Genomic DNA, 18,029 nt, shown 5'->3' with positions numbered 1-18,029 from the left:
GGGTTTCCTCAACCTTGCTCTTCCGGCGTTTACCTCCACTCCCTTTATTCAATCATCATCTTGTATCTTCTACCTCATTCTGTTTCTGATCAAAACTATAGAATTCTCTCTGAAACTGTACCTCTCACCTTTTCCCTGTTTGTTTCCCACGAAACACGCGTCTTTGTCTCCTCATTTGGGTTTTATTTTTTGATATTTTCTTCTGAAGAAGTTCTTACTCTTGGGGTCCAAAAGTCTCTCCTAATCTCAAGGTAATAATCCTCTCTTTTCATATTGATTTCTTTATGTATTCAAGAGAGTTTTTGCATTAGATATTACTTTTTCTTATTAATAGTTGCTTTATTTGTATGCTCTCACTTAGTTACGGACTTACTGTTGTGTAATTTACGCGTATATGGTTATTCTGGGATCCAATCTTTGGCTCTGTTCGTTGAATTTGTCCTCCTTGATTCTATTTGATTCTTTGGTAGCTCTATTTTCCACCACTATTTTTTAGCTAATTACCTGTATGCACAACTCATGCATGAAGTAGCTAGGAAGTTATAAGATTTCCAGTATATGCACATATTTTGAAGAGGAAAGAATAGGAGAGATTTTGCTTTAGGTTCTCTGTTTAGCGCAAAGTTAACCAGCTTTAGGCATTAGGCACTTGGTTTTGTCAATTTAAAATCAATTACTGATTGGATTACATCTTTAGTTATAGGAAAATGGCACAGTTTCATAATGATGACCTTGAATACATGGTCCATGACTACTCTGACGCCGCTGATTTTGAAGATGACCCGTTTGGTGAAGCTAAGCCTCTGGGAAACGACGATTTTGAGTCTGTTGACTCAGATTTTGAGGACGATTTTGAAGTTGTATGTTTCCTTTCTTTTTATTTTTCTTCCCCCTTTTTTCAGATTCCATGGAATTTCATTATTAAGAGCATGTTTGTTCTATAGAGTAAACCACAGACTGATACTTCAGCTCTTGAAGCAAGAAATGGAAAAGACATACAGGGGATTCCTTGGGAGAGGCTTAATTTTACCAGAGATAAGTACCGCGAGACAAGATTGAAGCAATACAAGAACTATGAGAACCTCTCTCGCTCTCATGAAGAGCTTGATAAGGTTAGTTCATTTCATCACCAGTCCATGTTTTGTGAAGTCTTACTTTTCTGCAGAGACGCAAACCAATCCACGCATAGTAGGTCCTTCGTGCTAATTTTGTTAGAACGTATTTCTTTTGTTTTTTATAAATAAAAAAACAGATGACTTCTTTTACATTCTTTTTACAGTATATTGGAATTCCAGTTGTTTTAAGTGCCAATTTAATTCTTCTTGTTGAGTTTCTTTTTCTTTTAAGTTTAATATCTGTTATTTTATCAAAAACAAAAAAGAATTAAAGGAAGCTGGATTAGTGAACCCCATGTTCGTTTCACCATCTTGATTTTTGGGGTTTGATTCTTGATTAAGTAAGAGGATATTCAGATTTTCACCCGAAAAATTTCAGAATTTTAGTAGTGATCTCATAATTGTGTTGAAAATATAATCCAAATAATTTGTGTTTTCGCCTGACTCTTATAAAGTTTTCACTGAATATTCTTTTTAATTAATTCGTCATGTTAATTATTTCAGTACTAAACATATTCTGATTAACAGGAGTGCTTGCAAATAGAGAAGGGAAGGACCTTGTATGACTTTCAGTTCAACACAAGGCTTGTCAAATCTACGATTGTGCATTTTCAGGTAGAGACTGTACTCTTTTAACTTAAATTACTGATATGTGAGGAGTTCTTCTGTATCAGTTGGATCGTACTAGTAATTTTTTCACATTTAACCTCTATGTTGCCACAAACTTATGTATTGGAGTCTTCGGTTGGGATTACCAATCCCTCAACTATAAGTTGCCGATGGCTAGTTGCCGTCATCAAGTTTTTGCATAGAAGTTGCATTTAACCCACAAAAACTCAGTTCTGTGTTGGATAGACATATTCTATCCTTTAGTTTTATAATCTTGCCTATGTTGATATTCATTAATCACTGTAGCTTTTCCATTTCTTACACGTAAGTTTCTTTTTCCTATGATATTTGTTTGTAGCTCTATGCCTTGTTATTCATTGGGACATGTAAGTTCACACAGCTGTTAGGTTATAAGTGAATTCATTCCTCCATGGATTATTGGATGTAATGGATTTACAAGCCACATACAGCTACTTTTAACTATGAGAAGTTATCCTGACTACGCTTTGGTCTGGTGAGGTCATAATAACAACTCTTGTTTGGATATTGAAACTGTGCCACAATCTAACCTTGACTGGACACGTATTCGGCAGACGGACTTTTTTCCATCTATTACGATATGACGGTCAATTGCTATTTCCCCCGACTAATCTAACCTACTCACTTCTTATGCACTGCATATAGGGTTTCAAGCTGGGGTGTATTCAGATGGCCATTAGTTTTGTAGATTTTGTCAAAAATGCTTATTTTTATGTGCTCTTACTAACAATTAATTAAGCTCTTATTAATTAGAAATCTGGTATAAGGATGCAGTCTCAATGAGGTGAATCGATGCCATGTTTTGTTGCTTTGTGTGCATTATAGTTTTCTCTTTTCCTTCTTTTTTCATGACTACTGGTGGGAATTGTTGTCTTTTTACCCACTTAAACATGTGGATGAGCATAATAACGTGCAATCATTTGAGCGATAGTTATGGTAATGTTACATGCTTGAATTCAAGGGTCTAGAAAGATTGTTAATGGAGGTCATCCTACCACTGCCCATCCCTCCCTCAGGTGGTATCTGTGCATTATAGTTATGGTAACACTTGGCTTTCAGAGACAACAGTGCATGTCATAAATATGCAACAAATTGTCATATCTGTGCATCATAATCTGATTCTTGTTGGGTGTACTGCATCCTAAGGCATCCTAACACATAAGCAAGCTTTCATATGACATGTGCTTGCAAACTAATGTGAAGTGCATCAAAATGAAAACACAAATAAGCCAGACAAGGTTTCATGGAAGAACACAAATTGTGGTACAAGCATCAGCTCTCCAGTCTCTTGCAGTCCTCATTCTACATAGCTGTAATGACCTTCTTAATATTTTCTGTTTCCGATGTCAGAAGCCATGATATTTTCATTACCAAAATTTATGGTCTTTTTATGAATGTTCATGACCAGGATGATCAACTGCATTTGGATATCAATCTTGTAGTTGTCCAACATTTTACTGATGAAAGAAGCTTGAATTTGAGTTGCTACCTCTCATGTGTTCTATATGATTATGGGCTCTTATCAATGATCTAGCATGCAACTTGCTACTATATTGCTGTGACAATTTGGAGTCCTGCTGAAACCTTTTGAATGTTAAATTTTTTATCATGTATTCTTGATATCTTTGGCCTGTGAATATTTGATTTCTTGTCTGTTAAATATAATATATTTTATCTTTTAACCCTTTGTGGCATTTAGGACTGCCGATTTTCCTCTTATTTCAGCCTTTTAAAGCAGGTTTGGAGTTATCTGAGCAGCTGGAACAATAAGGATACGATGTATATATGGTATGATAGGAAATGTTTGATGGTTAATCATCATGATGGGATTAACATTACTCTCCATTCGCTTTTGTCATATTCTATTTAAATTGATATCTTTAGTTGGTAACCTGCATGATTATCTAATATACTTCTCATTACAATCTCTCTGGTTTGTGCTTTGAGTTATCTATTTCAAGAATTCATAATTGAAACATAAAATTGTCATCTTTAGAGTTCAGTTATAAAATTTGTGCTAGAACTGTTATGGTTCTGTTTTGTCTATTCCTGGGAAACACAAAGTATCTTAACTGCTTGTTTCATAATCGTTGGTATGCTGGTATCTAACTTTCCTACGGGTGTCATCTCTTTTCTTTCCTAAGTTCTGTCACTAGCCAATGTTGGTTACAAGGGAGTTCCTAAGTTCATAAGTTTCTCATATTGGTTTTGCATTATTCCTCCATTTGGCACTTCATTACATGTCATGTCCATGTGCCTTTCCATTTTATTTTGCAACTTCCATATGGTGTGGTTAATGTGATGAAGGGGGTCTATTTTTGTGCAAATTTTCTGTTATGTGCAGTTAATTGAAGAGGTCACCAATTTTTTGCATAGGATTTTGGTTGCAACAAATGCACTTTCTTTCCATTTCTTTTTTTTGTCAGCTTTTATTGTTAGGAAAGGGAAGATGGCTCGCTTTTTCTTGTTTACGTCCCTTATTCTCCACACTCCTACCCCCAACCAACAATATGAATATTAAGGTGGCTATCTTTTTTTTTTTCTTCATGTCACTTTTGGTCATGCATGCTTCTCCTGGTGGTAGTGTCGTTCTAGGTTCTTATGCATATATCTTTAATAGCTAAACCCGGACAAGCATGTAGCAGATAGTTCACTAATTCTAAAATAGCACTTAATGCATTCCACAAGCCCAACTTCGCGCACCCCACAATACGATTTGCAAATGAAGTGAAAAAAAACACTTGTCAATCCACATTCTATTGTATGGTGAACGTAAATTTTGATGCAATGGATGGGAAAGGGCATTCTAATGTTTCTGGGGAGGAGAAACAGAATGGACTGTCTAATGTAACTAGCCAGATGGATTAATTTGAGCTGAATGAAGCAGGTGCTCTGTTTGACGATTGTAGTTTTCCATTGTTTCATAGAGTTTGGGTTTTAGTTTTAATAAATTGTCAATTTCTTTAACGGATACTGCAAATTACTATTATGCATATAAGACTAATAGTGACTGCTGATGCCTTAGTTGAATTATTTATTGGATTACCCGTCTTATTTTTTGTCTATACTGTACTGAGTTGAATTGTATACTGTTATATTATCAACCTTGTTCATTTTTTCTTGTGCAGCTGAGAAATCTATTATCAGCAACCTCAAAGCATGATGTGTACCTTATCCAAAATTATTCACTAATGCACTGGTCATCACTTCTACGGAGGGGAGAAGAAGTACTTAATGTGGCCAAACCAATTGTTCCCATACTGGTGAGTATTTTGTGGTTTGCAAAGGGGAGTGCAAATAGAACTTCTTCTCTTACTTAGCACTCTACTCCACTTTTAGTAATTCCATGACTAGAGGAGAAAGGAATGCTGTTGGTAATTAGGGCTTGAGCACCTGCCATTCCATATACTGCTAGCAACTTCTATTTTTCCGTCCTTTGCAACTCAAATCAGGTCTTTTTTTGGATTGTCAGAGACAACCTGGATTTTTATCTTCCACGGTATCTAGAGTGCAAATAAGCACGATGGCAGTTAAAGAAAATTTGATAGTAGCTGGTGGCTTTCGGGGGGAGCTTATTTGTAAGGTTAGTTTTTTCATTGGATTCATAAATTCTTTCTTTGGTTTTCCTTGATTATTGCCTCAATGGACAGAATTTATTATTTGCTGTTTAATTTCATGTTTGTAAAAGATATTCCTTAATGTGGTCAGTATTTAAATCAACATGGGGTTGCAATCTGTGCAAAAATCACTGCAGATGAGAATGCCATCACTAATGCGGTGGATGCATATCGTAGTTCCAGGTAATTACTGTTCTTGGATTTTATGTATGTTCTACTTCCAACTGGACATGTGACTAAACCTTCTCTTTGCAGTGGCGCAATGAGGGTTGTGGCTGCAAATAATGATGCTAAAGTTCGGGTTTTTGATGCTGAGAACTTTTCTTGCATCAACAATTTTACCTTTGCTTGGTCTGTAAATGTGAGTTGCCTTTTTAAGAAGCATTGAGGTGCATATTGGTTATGGATTCTTTCTAAATTGCTGACAGATTTGATGGCTCTCTTTGCAGAACACATCTGCTAGTCCAAATGGTAAATTGTTTGCAGTGCTTGGGGACAGTTCAGAGTGCTTGATTGTTGATGCTCAATCTGGGAAAGTGAGTCACTTACCTGCTTAAGAATACTTGAAATTCAGAAATATTTGTCAAAGTTCAATTCATCTCCTCAATGCAGGTAACTGGAAACCTTAAAGGTCATCTGGACTACTCCTTTGCTTCAGCTTGGCATCCAGATGGCCAAATTTTGGCTACAGGGAATCAAGACACTACTTGCCGATTGTGGGACATAAGGAATTTATCCCATTCCCTGGCTGTATTGAAGGGAAGGATGGGAGCAATCAGAGCTCTGAAGTTCACCTCAGACGGTCGGTTCTTGGCGATGGCTGAGCCAGCTGACTTTGTTCACATCATTGATACAGAGTCTGGGTACATGCAGGGTCAAGAAATTGATTTGTTTGGGGAAATTGCTGGAATATCATTTAGCCCGGACACTGAGGCTCTTTTTGTGGGGGTTGCAGATCGCACTTATGGTAGCTTGTTAGAGTTCAATAGAAGACATTACAACCGATATTTGGAGTCTATCTTCTAATTGGATGCAGCCCAAAGTATTCTGGTAATCTCTGCAACCATGTAATGTTAATGGTTATGTATAGCTAGCGGCAGACATCTCAGACTCGTACTGCGTGTGTGAAGTTCTTAGTTTCCGGAAGTCGATCTTTTTGGCTGCTAAGAAGCTACTTACGTGGGGTTTTAATTTTTTTTCTCTCGTTAGAGGCAGATCAGGAAGAAAAAATTTTCTTTGGAAAAAAATTTGTCAGTGTAACGCTTTTCTGGATTGCATCTTATATTTGAGCTTTGAGCTATGGTCAGTTCTTTTGTCAATCATATGAATATATATATATGTTGAGATATATTGGACTTATGATCAAACTTTTTTTTGTTATAAGAGATTGTAGTTCTAAGGTAAATTTGTATTCCGTGTATTTTTTAAGGTTATTTTTTATTTTGTTGTAATTAATGTATATATATTGAATGAATGAATTTTTATTTAAAAAATTTATATTTATTAGTGATTTCTGAAGTGATTAGACTAGAAGAAAAGCCGAGGGAAAAATGATAGGTACCTTCAAGCAAAGCTATGAAAGGATACTGATGGTTATTACCCCAGCTTTGTTGTGCTTCCCGAAGGGCAAGAAATCATGCATAACATTACGCCTGCATGAAAACTATTCTAGGCTTATATTACATGGCCGCACAACTGTCTCACGGGTTCTATTAACGCTTTCCTGAGCAGTTGAACCCCCCAAACGGATTTATGCATGTGAATTGCCAGTTGGATTTTCACGAGACCCGGCAACTTTTACATTCATCAATTCAAATAAATAGTGCATTGGTGTAACCTGCTGTAGCTGCTTGTCATTTTTTTCCCATCAATTTTGGAATATTGTTTATGTAATTAAGAACTCAGGTTTAATATGTAGAATTTGAGGTACTAAAAATTTTGCGACAAAAATTTTAAATCTATGCAATTTGTAAGCCACTCCTACATTTTATTGTGAAATTTATATAAAATAATATCATCAAATCAAATACATACCAACAGTTCACCCACTGAAAGAGTATGCAACTCGATAATTATGGTTGGTCCAGCCCATCAAGGTCAATGGGCCCAAAGGGTTTAAGTGCTATAATCCGAATATGGCAAGTCGGTGAATGCAGTAAAATATCGGTTTTAGACATAATCTAAAAAAAAAAAAATGTAATCTGGTCGAGGATAAAAACAGTATAGGGCCATGTATTAATCATGTATTAAATAATTATGAAATTTTCAAAATTTAGGAAAAAATCTGTATTATTAGTTAAAAATTGCCAACAGGGATGATATGCATTATATATATTAATTATCAACCAGTTACATTAATATATTAAACAAAAATTTAATGCAGTCCAGATTTTGTTAGTTAAATGGTCTACATTTTAGACTTGGGTAAACAACCCCATGTCAAATTCGATTGTTTTTTCCAATTCACACTATCCCAGTCAAACGTAAAAACTTCTGCCAGCAATCAGAAAATAACAATAATAATAATCAAACATCGGCAGTATCTGCCGCAGCTAAGGGCACACCAACCTACAGAAATGGCAATTCTTCCATGAAATACCTTTTAAGAAAAGAAATGTCGTAAAGTAAACGATGATAAAAACGAATTGTTTAAAAATCGTAATGGGGATTATGGGTTTCATAGTGTACTGCAATAGGAGGGCAGAATTATTTGTTTATAAGCAGAAGTAACTAATATATAGAAATTAGAAGAGGAGAAACAAGCTAAAAAGAAATAAAAAAGTAGGTTGGTATTTTTCTTGTAGGGGAAAAGTTGCTTGCTTTAAGGCAACAAAGTCCCTTATCTCATGTGTGCCAATAATGCCTTCTTCTTTTTCTAATTAACAGGTCACGCACGTATAAACTTTTTGACGCAAAGGTGATGATGATTGACCGTGAAACAAACTCTTTTACGGGAGGGTTAAAAAGAAAGAGAGCAGCAATTGCGTGAAGTGTCGTGATAAAGTTAAGAATTAAGTGTATCTCGGAGAACCCCCCCACCACAAAATCACCCAAAATATCTTGGTAACAGTGACATAATAAAACTGCTACGAAAATGAAGAAATTCCTCCTTCCACATGAATCAATACTTTTTTCACAACTAAACCAACTGAAAGGCTCTCATTTCACTTTGACCTTCAACACATTCATGCTCTAGTTTTAATAATTAGTAGTTATTATATGACGAGAAAAATAGTTTTACGTAATTTGGTTGGCTTTTTCGATCCTTGAGGCAGCTTTTTGAAAGTGCGCTCCCAGATGAAGCATTGATTGTGCCCCCGTTAATTTGCTTTCAACATTATGATATTGCCATTACCTACCCCATGTCTTGCACGCCATCGCTTCTCCAGTAATAATATATTGTCTATCCGTCAAACAAGTTATATTCCAGACTTATCAGTGTTGAAATTCTTTTTCACAGATGAATCAAAGAGATAGATTTTCATGGGATACAGTTCTTGTGTTTTTCACTCCTAAACAAGGTTAAGTATGATCAGTTATACACTTTTTTATGTTTAAAAAGTAATGAATATAATAATGTACGTTCTTATATATATAAAATTAACCTTTTTATAATTTTCTTATGATACGATTTAACATCCTTGAAAATTGATGTTTAATTTAAAAAAAAAAAAAAAATTCTGAAGATAAAAATAAATATTAAAACATAACAAGTTTTTTAAAATTATTTTTTTTGTCGTTTAACTAATATTATTTTTGTAAAAACAAAAATGCGTTTTAAAAATAATTTTGGTAAAAGATTTGGTGCGATGAGGGACAGCGTTTGCTGTAAGCTTCGGGACACGTGGCGTTATAGCAGCGGTTTATTGCATTGGAAAAAGAAAAGACGAGGTGATATCAAAGTAAAACCGCGTAAAAGAGAAACGGACCCCACCACTACAGAGACACACACGCTTCCTCTTTACGCTCGTCTCTTTCTGCCGCTGCACTACACCGTCAAATTATCTTCTCCTTTGAGATCAAAACACACCAAAAAAAAAAAATTTAATTGATTTTCTCAAATTTCATTTGTTAAGTCTAAAGAAATTCTGCTGACATAATTTATGAACACAATAGAGTTTGGGAAATAATTAGTCCGTTGGAATGGGAAAAAAAAAAGAAAGCCCCCATCTTGTAATTCAACGTTGGGTCTGAATTTATTATGTAGTGAGTTGTCATCGGATTAGATAACATGTGCACGCGCAGTTCCATTCAAACTTATTTATTAATTGACTTGACCATCCACTTCCTTCATTAATTAATGCCCCGCAACTCACGACATGCTACATTAACATTGTGTCTTTGAATAATTTGCTCTTTCATTAATTTTTTCCACATAAATTTAAGGCACAAAATTCGTCAAAAATTCAAATTTCATATGATTCATACCCAAGAAAACATGTATACGTTAAAAACTGATATGTTTATCTATCATTGCTATACCATTAATAAAGCAAAACACCAGGTCAAGCGGGTTAGTTGTGTCTAACCCCCTCTTTCAAGACTTGCCGCCCGCCCGACATGCTCCGAGAACCCTTAGCTCCCTAAATTAAAATAATCTCCCCTACTCTACTTTGATTCTCTTTAACCCATTATTTAGCCAACTCATTAACCGCGAATACTATCTTAATTCTCGCTTCACTTAATTTTCATTATAAAAATTTTTTTAAAAAAAATCCATTAAATGGACCGTGAACTTTACAACACCACCGTTCTACTTCACGATAGTGCGGGTCAAAAAGAAAAGAAGCGCCTCAAAGACTGTGTCGGTAGCAACCGCCGCCGCAAACGAAGTGCTCGCAAAATTTTGCAGGTGGCATTTTATTATTCCCTTTCCCTCGTAACCCAACGTCAACCGGGGTTAGTTTCTAAAATTTTGTAGGAGAAAGCTACCAATTTCGGTTAATTTTAATTGCAATGGAAAGTTCATGTAGCATGATTACTGTTGCATTTTAGAATTTCATATAAAATTTACAGAATTAAAATATCGAAGAAATAAGTTTATATTGTATTAAAAAAATAGTTTGACATTTTATAGATCGTGGGGGAAGGTGAATACGTGTGAGTGTCTAACGTGCGCCTAGAGGGTTCGGTTCTTCTATCTGCCAACGACTCACTATTTTAATAAAATATATCCTTACATTAATTCCACGGCGGCGGGAGTTGAAGTCCCAGTTAATTTTAATACTGGCCAATGACTAAAAATAAAACAAACACCATCAGTCATTCCAGTCGTGGTCTGTCTTACGGTTCGCACTTCCTCCGCGGTGCGATTTTAGCTTCTTGATTTTTTATGTCTTTTGTTAAAATTGAAATATAGAATCAAGAGGCTCGTTTATATTTACACCAACTGTTTTATGGTACTAAAGAATTTTTATCTCCAATCCAAAAACACACTCGCATATATTTTAAATAAAGTTAAAAAAAAAAAAAAAATGATGCCCTATTTTGCGACTTAAAGTTGGGGCAATTTGTCCAACAAGAGCTCCAGCGAATAAAGAGGGGTTACAATGTGAACACGGAAATCACATGGTGTGGTCAACATTAAAGAAATTAACCCACGATAACTACAGGCACAACCGGCACGTGACGGTAACGGACCAATAGATGTCGGTATCTGAAGAACCAGCTGCACACGTGTCCGGACAATATTGGTTCGTTGAAACGGTCTTACGTCATAATCATCAGCTGGCTAGCAGGCCTAGTCGTTTCATAATTTACCATTAAATAAACTATAATGAAATTACAGAGAGGTAACTTGGATTAGTGATGTAATCTGGGGCAGGCTAGTGGAATCTAGACCCTTATATAATAGGAGCCAAGCAACTTGAGATAAAGCAGTGAGGTTGAGGGTCATTCACACCAGAAAAAAGAGAGAAAACCAGAGAGAAAAAAAAAAAAAAATTAGAGTGGTGAGATCAAATTGAGTGAATTAGGACGTTCAGGTGTTTTCTTCTACTTTCCCTCCCCCCCCTTCTCTGTAACATCCCGCTTCTCTGAATCCCTTTCTGTTAATCATCTGTCTTTCAAAAAGAAATCTTGATTTTAGGTTTGTGTTCGCAACGCAAAAAATATGGATAGAAAGCAAACTTAGAAGGGTTTTTCTAAGAAAGCCAGGTGTTTTCAGAATCGAGATCCAGGTTCTTGTTTTATTGATTTTTCAAGGCTTTTTATTTTTTTTTCAGTCCTTGCTAGATCTGATTTTTCTTTTTTATTTTATTTTTTGTAATTTTCGTGTAGAGAAAATCAGCTTGGAGGGTGATTTTTGGTTCCCTCATAGTTGCTTTTGTAGGTTCTTTGATTTGAAGGGGTTGCTTATTTGAAACCTCTTTGATCTTTTTCTGTTGTAGAAAGAAGCAGCTCTTTTTATTAAAAAAATTTCATTTGGTGCTCGTCTCTTTTTAATCTTGACAAGAAGCAGGTTAATTTCATAATTTTTCTCTGTCGTCTCTAAGTCAAAAATTTTCTTCAGTCTCTAAGATATGGCAGCTACCATGGATTTTTGCAGTAGCAGACCAGTTCAAGCAGGTCCCTTCGGGGACGAGCTTATGGAAGCACTTGAGCCTTTTATTAAAAGTGCTTTATCTTCTTCTCCTTCTCCTCCTCTCTCCTCATCTTACCAGATTCCATCTTGTACTTCCTCCTCTAGTTATTCTTCTGCCAATGACATCTCTTTCTGCCCTTCATTTTCTACCAACACAACACAACCCAGTCTATACCCAGGTGATTGCTGTACCACCTCTATGCCTCAACCTATTTCAAACGCGCACTCGGTTCATGATCCGTCGGCTCTCCAGCAATCGGGGTCGATCGGGCTGAATCACCTCACTCGGTCTCAGATGAACCAGATCCAGTCGCAATTTCACCTCCAGAGTCAACAAAGCCCGTCTTTACTGTACCAATATTATCCTCAACAGCAGCATGCCTTTCAGTTCCTCAGCCCAAAGCCTGTTCCAATGAAGCAAGTGGGTTCACCCCCAAAGCCCACCAAGCTCTACAGGGGTGTGAGGCAGCGGCATTGGGGCAAGTGGGTCGCCGAGATCCGCCTGCCGAAGAACCGGACCCGGCTTTGGCTCGGCACCTTCGATACGGCCGAGGAAGCAGCCTTAGCTTACGACAAGGCAGCTTACAAGCTCCGAGGTGACTTCGCTCGGCTCAACTTCCCCAATCTCCGCCACCGGGGATCCCACATCGACGGCGAGTTCGGCCAGTACAAGCCCCTTCATTCCTCAGTGGACGCAAAGCTTGATGCTATCTGTGAAAGTTTAGCAGAGTCGCAGAAGCAGGGGAAAGTGGGGAAGCAACATGTTGGCTCCGGCAAGAAGCGAGCCAGGCCTCCTCGTATGGAGCCAGAGGTTGAGCCACCGCAGGCTATACAAGGTTCAGATTCGAGAACGTTAGAGACGGTTAAGGGCGAGAAGAATTCCTCCCCGTCGCCGGTGATGACCGAGAGCGATGGGTCTGCAGGATCTTCACCTTTATCCGAGATCACGTTCGGTGAAATGGACAACGAGCCGCAGTGGAGTATTGTGCCGGAGAACTTCATGTTGCAGAAGTACCCTTCATACGAGATCGATTGGGCCTCCATATTGTCATGAATATTTGTAGTTTCTGTGGTTTTAGTTTATGATGTATGCAATGTAGTAGTGGGAGATTAGGAGTGGGTAACGGTCCGCTGCAATGAAGTTTTTGGCAATTGCAGGGTCCAATGTGAAGTGAGTCGTTTAGGGTAATAAGCAGTATTATTGTTAATATTATTATGTAATAATGTCCACCGCTGTCAGCTGGTTTTTTGTCTTTGCTAGACCGGTGAGATGAATTCTTGTAATAGCATGTGTACAAGTTTAGAGTTTGTAATTGAATTTGTTTGAAAAGTTTGTCTCTGTTTAGCATTCAATTTTCTTATTAACAGTTTGATGATTTTTTTTTTCCTCGAAAGAACAAAAAAAAGAATTTGAGACTGTTGAAAAGTATAAATTCAGAGGAAGAAACAGTTGTTGATAAATGGAAGTCTAGTTTCTGGGATAATTTTTCTAGTTGGTATTTTTGTGGTGTAGAACTTGAAATTTTGGAGAAATTTAAGAGTAAAAGAGATTACTTTTAGTTGGAAACTTAAAGATTTATCTGGAGAAAAATCAAAAGGAGTGTATGATGATGTTCAAAGGCTATTTTATTTTATTATTCCTTGAGATAATAAGCAGTGATGCAATGATGGCGGTGTTGATTGGTTTGTTGTTGAAATTTCTTTGATGTTGAAAATTAGGTTGAGGTCAGGAAAACGTGCAAGTCTTGGTTGCTTTCAAACCCTGTTTCTGCGGCTAGAAGGGGGAATATTGTCCAAGAATTATTGGGAAAATGTAAGATCACGTTTAGAATTAATTTAGCATTTTTAATTAATGATAACAGTCTATTATTAAAGGACAAAAATTTATATTAAGAAATTATTTGAGACTCAAATAATTTTACATTTGAATAAAGAATATTAAAAACTGACGGCACAGGAAAATAGATATGAGATAAAACTTGTATTGGGGAATCAGAAAGCACCCAATTTTGCTTGGAATATGATTATTAAAAAAAAAAAAAAAATTTGAAAATGAGAAGAAGTTCAATGAATGTGGAGACAGATTTTAAAAAAAAAAAAAAAAAGGGTGTATCGTAGAGACTTATCTTAAAAGCAATTGTTGATTTTAATGATAATTTCCACAAGGCACGCGTGACTTTCTCTACCAACTGAGATATCATCGATAGGAGAAATTTTGAGAACTTCTAGTGCCACATTTTATTTAATTATTACTAATAAGTCGTAAAAATTATGTATACAAATGTTTGTTTTATTGAGCAAAAGCTCCTCGATCTCGTTAAATTTTTATGAAAGTCACATGCCTTGAAGACAAAGTATTTACAAGTTGCATGTGCTCAGTCATTCTCTGCTCCAAGCACAAAGCAATTACGCTCAAACATAAAAAAACATATATACACTTCTTTTTAAACAAAAGTGGCACCAACAAAGGAGCTTCTTCAACATACTACCACATATTCAAGTTAACAAGAGCTTGTTGCGGAACAGCACTGAGTCATCCTGTTAGCAATCCAGACAACAAAAACACAGTACAAATAGCAATTCAATATCATAATTTATGTAAAGAGGAAAAAATTGAGGGGACTAATAGTTCCATGTGAGCTCCTTTTAATCGCCAAACTTATGATACTCAGTACAAAAAAAAAAAACTAGTTGTAAATTAAAATTTAGAGCATAATATTCTATCATCTCTGTAGTATGCGAGACGCGTAATTTCTTAATACCTATAAAGATAACATGTTCTATATGATTACAATATACAATACTAAATTACACTATCTATACTTATTCATAAAATTATTATAATTTAATTTGTATATATTTGTTATTGGTACATATTAATATTGGATAGTAATCATTGTTTTCGAAGTATCCATTGATGTAGACAGAATGTCTTTAAAAGTATCCAGTTCAGCAATAACTAGATCAAGTTATTAGATGGATGTCATTTACCTACATGTACCGATTAGTTCCTCTTCCCCTGAAAACCCCAAAGAATATATAGAAACCAAGTAACTATTTATATGTTGCTCCTTATTAGGGAAGTGTAGATCTAGTTATAAAAAACTAACTATATAATCTATTAGTAGTATTAAAGAGCAAGCCTTCCACATATAAATTGCATAAACACAAATAAATAGCCACATTTTTCCAACATTCCACACACATAAGAAGAGAAACAAGATCTAGAAAAAATACTTCCACTATACAAGTACATTCTAATAGGTAATATATCTCTTATCAACTGTCAAATTAAGTGTTTAAATTTTATAGTAATTTTAATTATCCAAATTTTCTTTTATTAAATTTTTTAGAGTAACTGTGAGTGAAATTCGATATAAAAAAATAAATAAGATTATCAGGTAAAATGATGATCATATCTAATATAGTCAACTAAAATTTTCGTATCATATCAAAAAATATTTTTTGATTTATGGAGATTTTTGTATATGTTCACATGACAAGATAAAAGGGATGTTCCTTCTGATTATATGGAAGTGAATGCTCAATTAAATTAAGAATACAAGTCTCTTGATTGTGAGCACTGAAAAATCTTAGAGAGGAGTGATCGGCAATGAAACCATGTTGAATTCTCGAATTCCACTTATTAAAGCTTTTACCATGTATAAATAGGCTCACTCTGCACAAACAGAAGAAACAAACAAAATAAAAGCACCAAATTCAAATGGAGAGAAAACAAAAAAATTGTGTAATAGAAAGAGAGAGAATAATAGAGAAAGAGATGTGAATGGAATTGCAAATGTTAACTTGTTTAAAAGAAAAGGAAAAAGGTTGTGAGAAATGGATAAGTAAAGTGAGAATAAAATTCCTTGTAAACTCATGTTGGCATTTTCCCCTTTATCCAAGTGCTGTATTATTTTGTTTGATCTTCTTTTTTTTCTTTCCCTCATCAAGAATTTTTTTTTTTTTTTTAAACAAAAAAATCCGGGTGAGATGAGAATCAGATTCACAGAGAAATGAAATTAACACGTTTTCATACCCATTTTTGTACGGTCAAATAACACAACATTTCTTATGACATTTACAAAATGCCATGGGCCATGGGTATTATTTGATTGATTCATTTTCTTATTTTCAAATGCAGGCTAATAAAGACTGTTGTGCGAGATATTTGTGTTGATTATGGCTTTGGGCTTGGGTTGGAGTGGGGCATTTACTTATACGTGGATCGTGTGTATATAATTGTCCATAGATATGGTTTTCAAGGGTTTGTTGCATCATTGGGCAGTCAGCAAAATAGCCCAAGTGTTAGTCAAGATTGATTGCCAAAATATGTAGCGGGAGGTGGGAGAGAACAATTTTTGCTAGTGCCAGTTTAGTTCTTCTTCATGAAAAAAATTTAGGCAAAACCAATTTTGGCCACATGAAGCAAATTAACAACCGTTAATTGGTTCAATCAGTTTGACCAAGAAACAACGGTGTTGCTAAAAATAGTTGTTAATTTCAAAAACCATTCTTCCCTAATTTCCCCAATCAAACCAATTCTAAACCCCTTTCAACAATCAAACCTCCTGTGCGATCGCACCTCCTTCCTCAATTTCCAAACCCACCTCCATCCATCTCCTCTCCACCGCTCCCCATCTTCTCATGGCGGAGCGGGACGCCCCCACCACTCCCCGCCCCGACAACGCGCCTGAGCTCCGAACCCATGACCCCAACCTCTCCTTCCGCCCAGGCACCTACGTCGTTCAGGTCCCTAAAGACCTTGTCTACCGCGTCCCACCTCCCGAGAATGCATTGATCGTCGAAAGACACCGCAACAACAACCACAATTGGAAGCCTTGTGGGTGTTGCTCTTGCGTCGTCTGTTGTTTTATTTCCGTCGTTGTAGTTGTTCTAGGCGTAGGCCTTGTTGTAGGCGTTTCTTTATTTTTGATACAGTCCAAGGATCCTGGATTTCACGTTAAGCATATTATGAGTAGTGTAAATAGGGAGAAATCTTGGGGCACCACGTACGACGTGAAGCTAAAAGTTGACAACCCAAATGGGAATGCAGGCATTTTGTACGGGGAAGGTGGTGTTGCTTGGCTTTGGTTTAGGGAAGAAAAGATTGGTAGCGGTACATTTCCAAGTTTCTTCCAAAAAAATGGTAAGTCAACAGAAGTTGAGATTATACTCGGTGTTGATGAGTCTGAAGATGGCGTGAATTCTGAGAAGATTCAGATTAGAAGCAAGAAGTCAACAAGTGTTGTGGCTTTATCTCTCGAAATGGAGGTGCCGGCGACGGTGAAGAAGGGAATTTTCAGCTCCGGGAAGTTGAAGTTCGGTGTTAGGTGCGATGTGGTGGTAGATAATTTGGGCAAAAGCAATCGAATTCTTTCTGAAGGCTGCGAAACGACGCGCCATGCATAGCCAATGATTGACTTATGTACATCATGTATTGATCTGCGTCGGCAAAAAAACTGCATGTCTAGTTGTTTGATACCTTCTGTAATGTAAGTTTTTAATTAATTTTCTTCTTTCTTCCGTTCCATTTACGTAGAAGCGTGTCGATTGCTCAGTATAAATCTTCTTGCATGCAGAGATCTAAAGCATTCCTTTCAATCATCGTCTTTTTTTTTTAAGGAATTTTTCGAGCGAACAAACACAACCAGCCCAGCCCATTTAATCCCCAATCTCTTTCAAGACATAATTGTGTGCTTGGGCCAACTGTTTCAGATTTAAATAAAATTTTTATTTCTAAATATATTTTTTTTTTATTTTATAGATTTGTTCTTTATTCAGTTTTTGAGTTAAATTAATCTTTATATATATATATATATATATTTTTTTTAAAAAAAATAAAAAAAAATAAAATAAAATTAGTCATCCTCTTTTAGTTCTTTTAATGTCGTTAAAAATCGTGCCATGAGTTACCAGTTTGGACATATGACATTATTTACTTGGTTAACTTTTCACATCAATATTACAAATTGACATATGTGTTAGTAAATTTTTTTTTAAAAAAAACTTAAAATTAGTTTAAAAATACAGCATTTTATCTCATTTTTCATTTGCATTCTGTCT

The 18,029-nt window shown here is 35.9% G+C and overlaps 3 protein-coding genes across 8 annotated transcripts; all 3 read left to right on the top strand.

The window, feature by feature from the left end:
- Positions 1–6,785, top strand: LOC110816644 (putative WD repeat-containing protein C2A9.03). Of its 6 annotated transcripts, XM_022044914.2 has the most exons (11): positions 2–251; positions 698–860; positions 945–1,112; positions 1,644–1,730; positions 3,463–3,551; positions 4,892–5,026; positions 5,236–5,346; positions 5,472–5,563; positions 5,636–5,741; positions 5,830–5,916; positions 5,993–6,785. In XM_022044914.2, exons 5-11 carry the CDS (start codon positions 3,549–3,551, stop codon positions 6,404–6,406), a joined length of 948 nt encoding a protein of 315 aa, XP_021900606.1. In that variant the 5' UTR covers positions 2–251; positions 698–860; positions 945–1,112; positions 1,644–1,730; positions 3,463–3,548; the 3' UTR covers positions 6,407–6,785. The 6 variants fall into 6 exon arrangements, with proteins under 6 accessions (XP_021900605.1, XP_021900604.1, XP_021900606.1 ...); XM_022044913.2 differs by lacking the exon at positions 3,463–3,551 and having other exon boundaries at positions 1–251; positions 704–860; XM_022044912.2 differs by lacking the exon at positions 3,463–3,551 and having other exon boundaries at positions 1–251.
- A 4,463-nt stretch (positions 6,786–11,248) lies between these two features.
- Positions 11,249–13,293, top strand: LOC110816696 (ethylene-responsive transcription factor RAP2-4). Its single transcript, XM_022044989.2, has one exon. It carries the CDS (start codon positions 11,902–11,904, stop codon positions 13,015–13,017), a length of 1,116 nt encoding a protein of 371 aa, XP_021900681.2. The 5' UTR covers positions 11,249–11,901; the 3' UTR covers positions 13,018–13,293.
- Positions 13,294–16,492: 3,199 nt separating this feature from the next.
- LOC110816755 (NDR1/HIN1-like protein 13) lies at positions 16,493–17,496 on the top strand. The gene has a single exon (XM_022045070.2). It carries the CDS (start codon positions 16,611–16,613, stop codon positions 17,373–17,375), a length of 765 nt encoding a protein of 254 aa, XP_021900762.1. The 5' UTR covers positions 16,493–16,610; the 3' UTR covers positions 17,376–17,496.
- The last annotated feature ends 533 nt before the right edge of the window (positions 17,497–18,029 follow it).

This window comes from Carica papaya, chromosome 1 (assembly GCF_054855325.1).
Source record: "Carica papaya isolate Zhongbai chromosome 1, ASM5485532v1, whole genome shotgun sequence".
Lineage (NCBI taxonomy): Eukaryota > Viridiplantae > Streptophyta > Magnoliopsida > Brassicales > Caricaceae > Carica > Carica papaya.
Note: the sequence above shows the minus strand (reverse complement) of the source record. Positions and strands in the feature narration are given on the sequence as shown.

Coding starts and splice junctions, on each gene's coding strand:
- LOC110816644 (XM_022044913.2), top strand. CDS start 708: ATGGCACAGTTTCATAATGATGACCTTGAATACATGGTCCATGACTAC. Junction 5,347..5,471: donor GGGGGGAGCTTATTTGTAAG/GTTAGTTTTTTC, acceptor TAATGTGGTCAG/TATTTAAATCAACATGGGGT. Junction 5,742..5,829: donor CCTTTGCTTGGTCTGTAAAT/GTGAGTTGCCTT, acceptor CTCTCTTTGCAG/AACACATCTGCTAGTCCAAA.
- LOC110816696 (XM_022044989.2), top strand. CDS start 11,902: ATGGCAGCTACCATGGATTTTTGCAGTAGCAGACCAGTTCAAGCAGGT.
- LOC110816755 (XM_022045070.2), top strand. CDS start 16,611: ATGGCGGAGCGGGACGCCCCCACCACTCCCCGCCCCGACAACGCGCCT.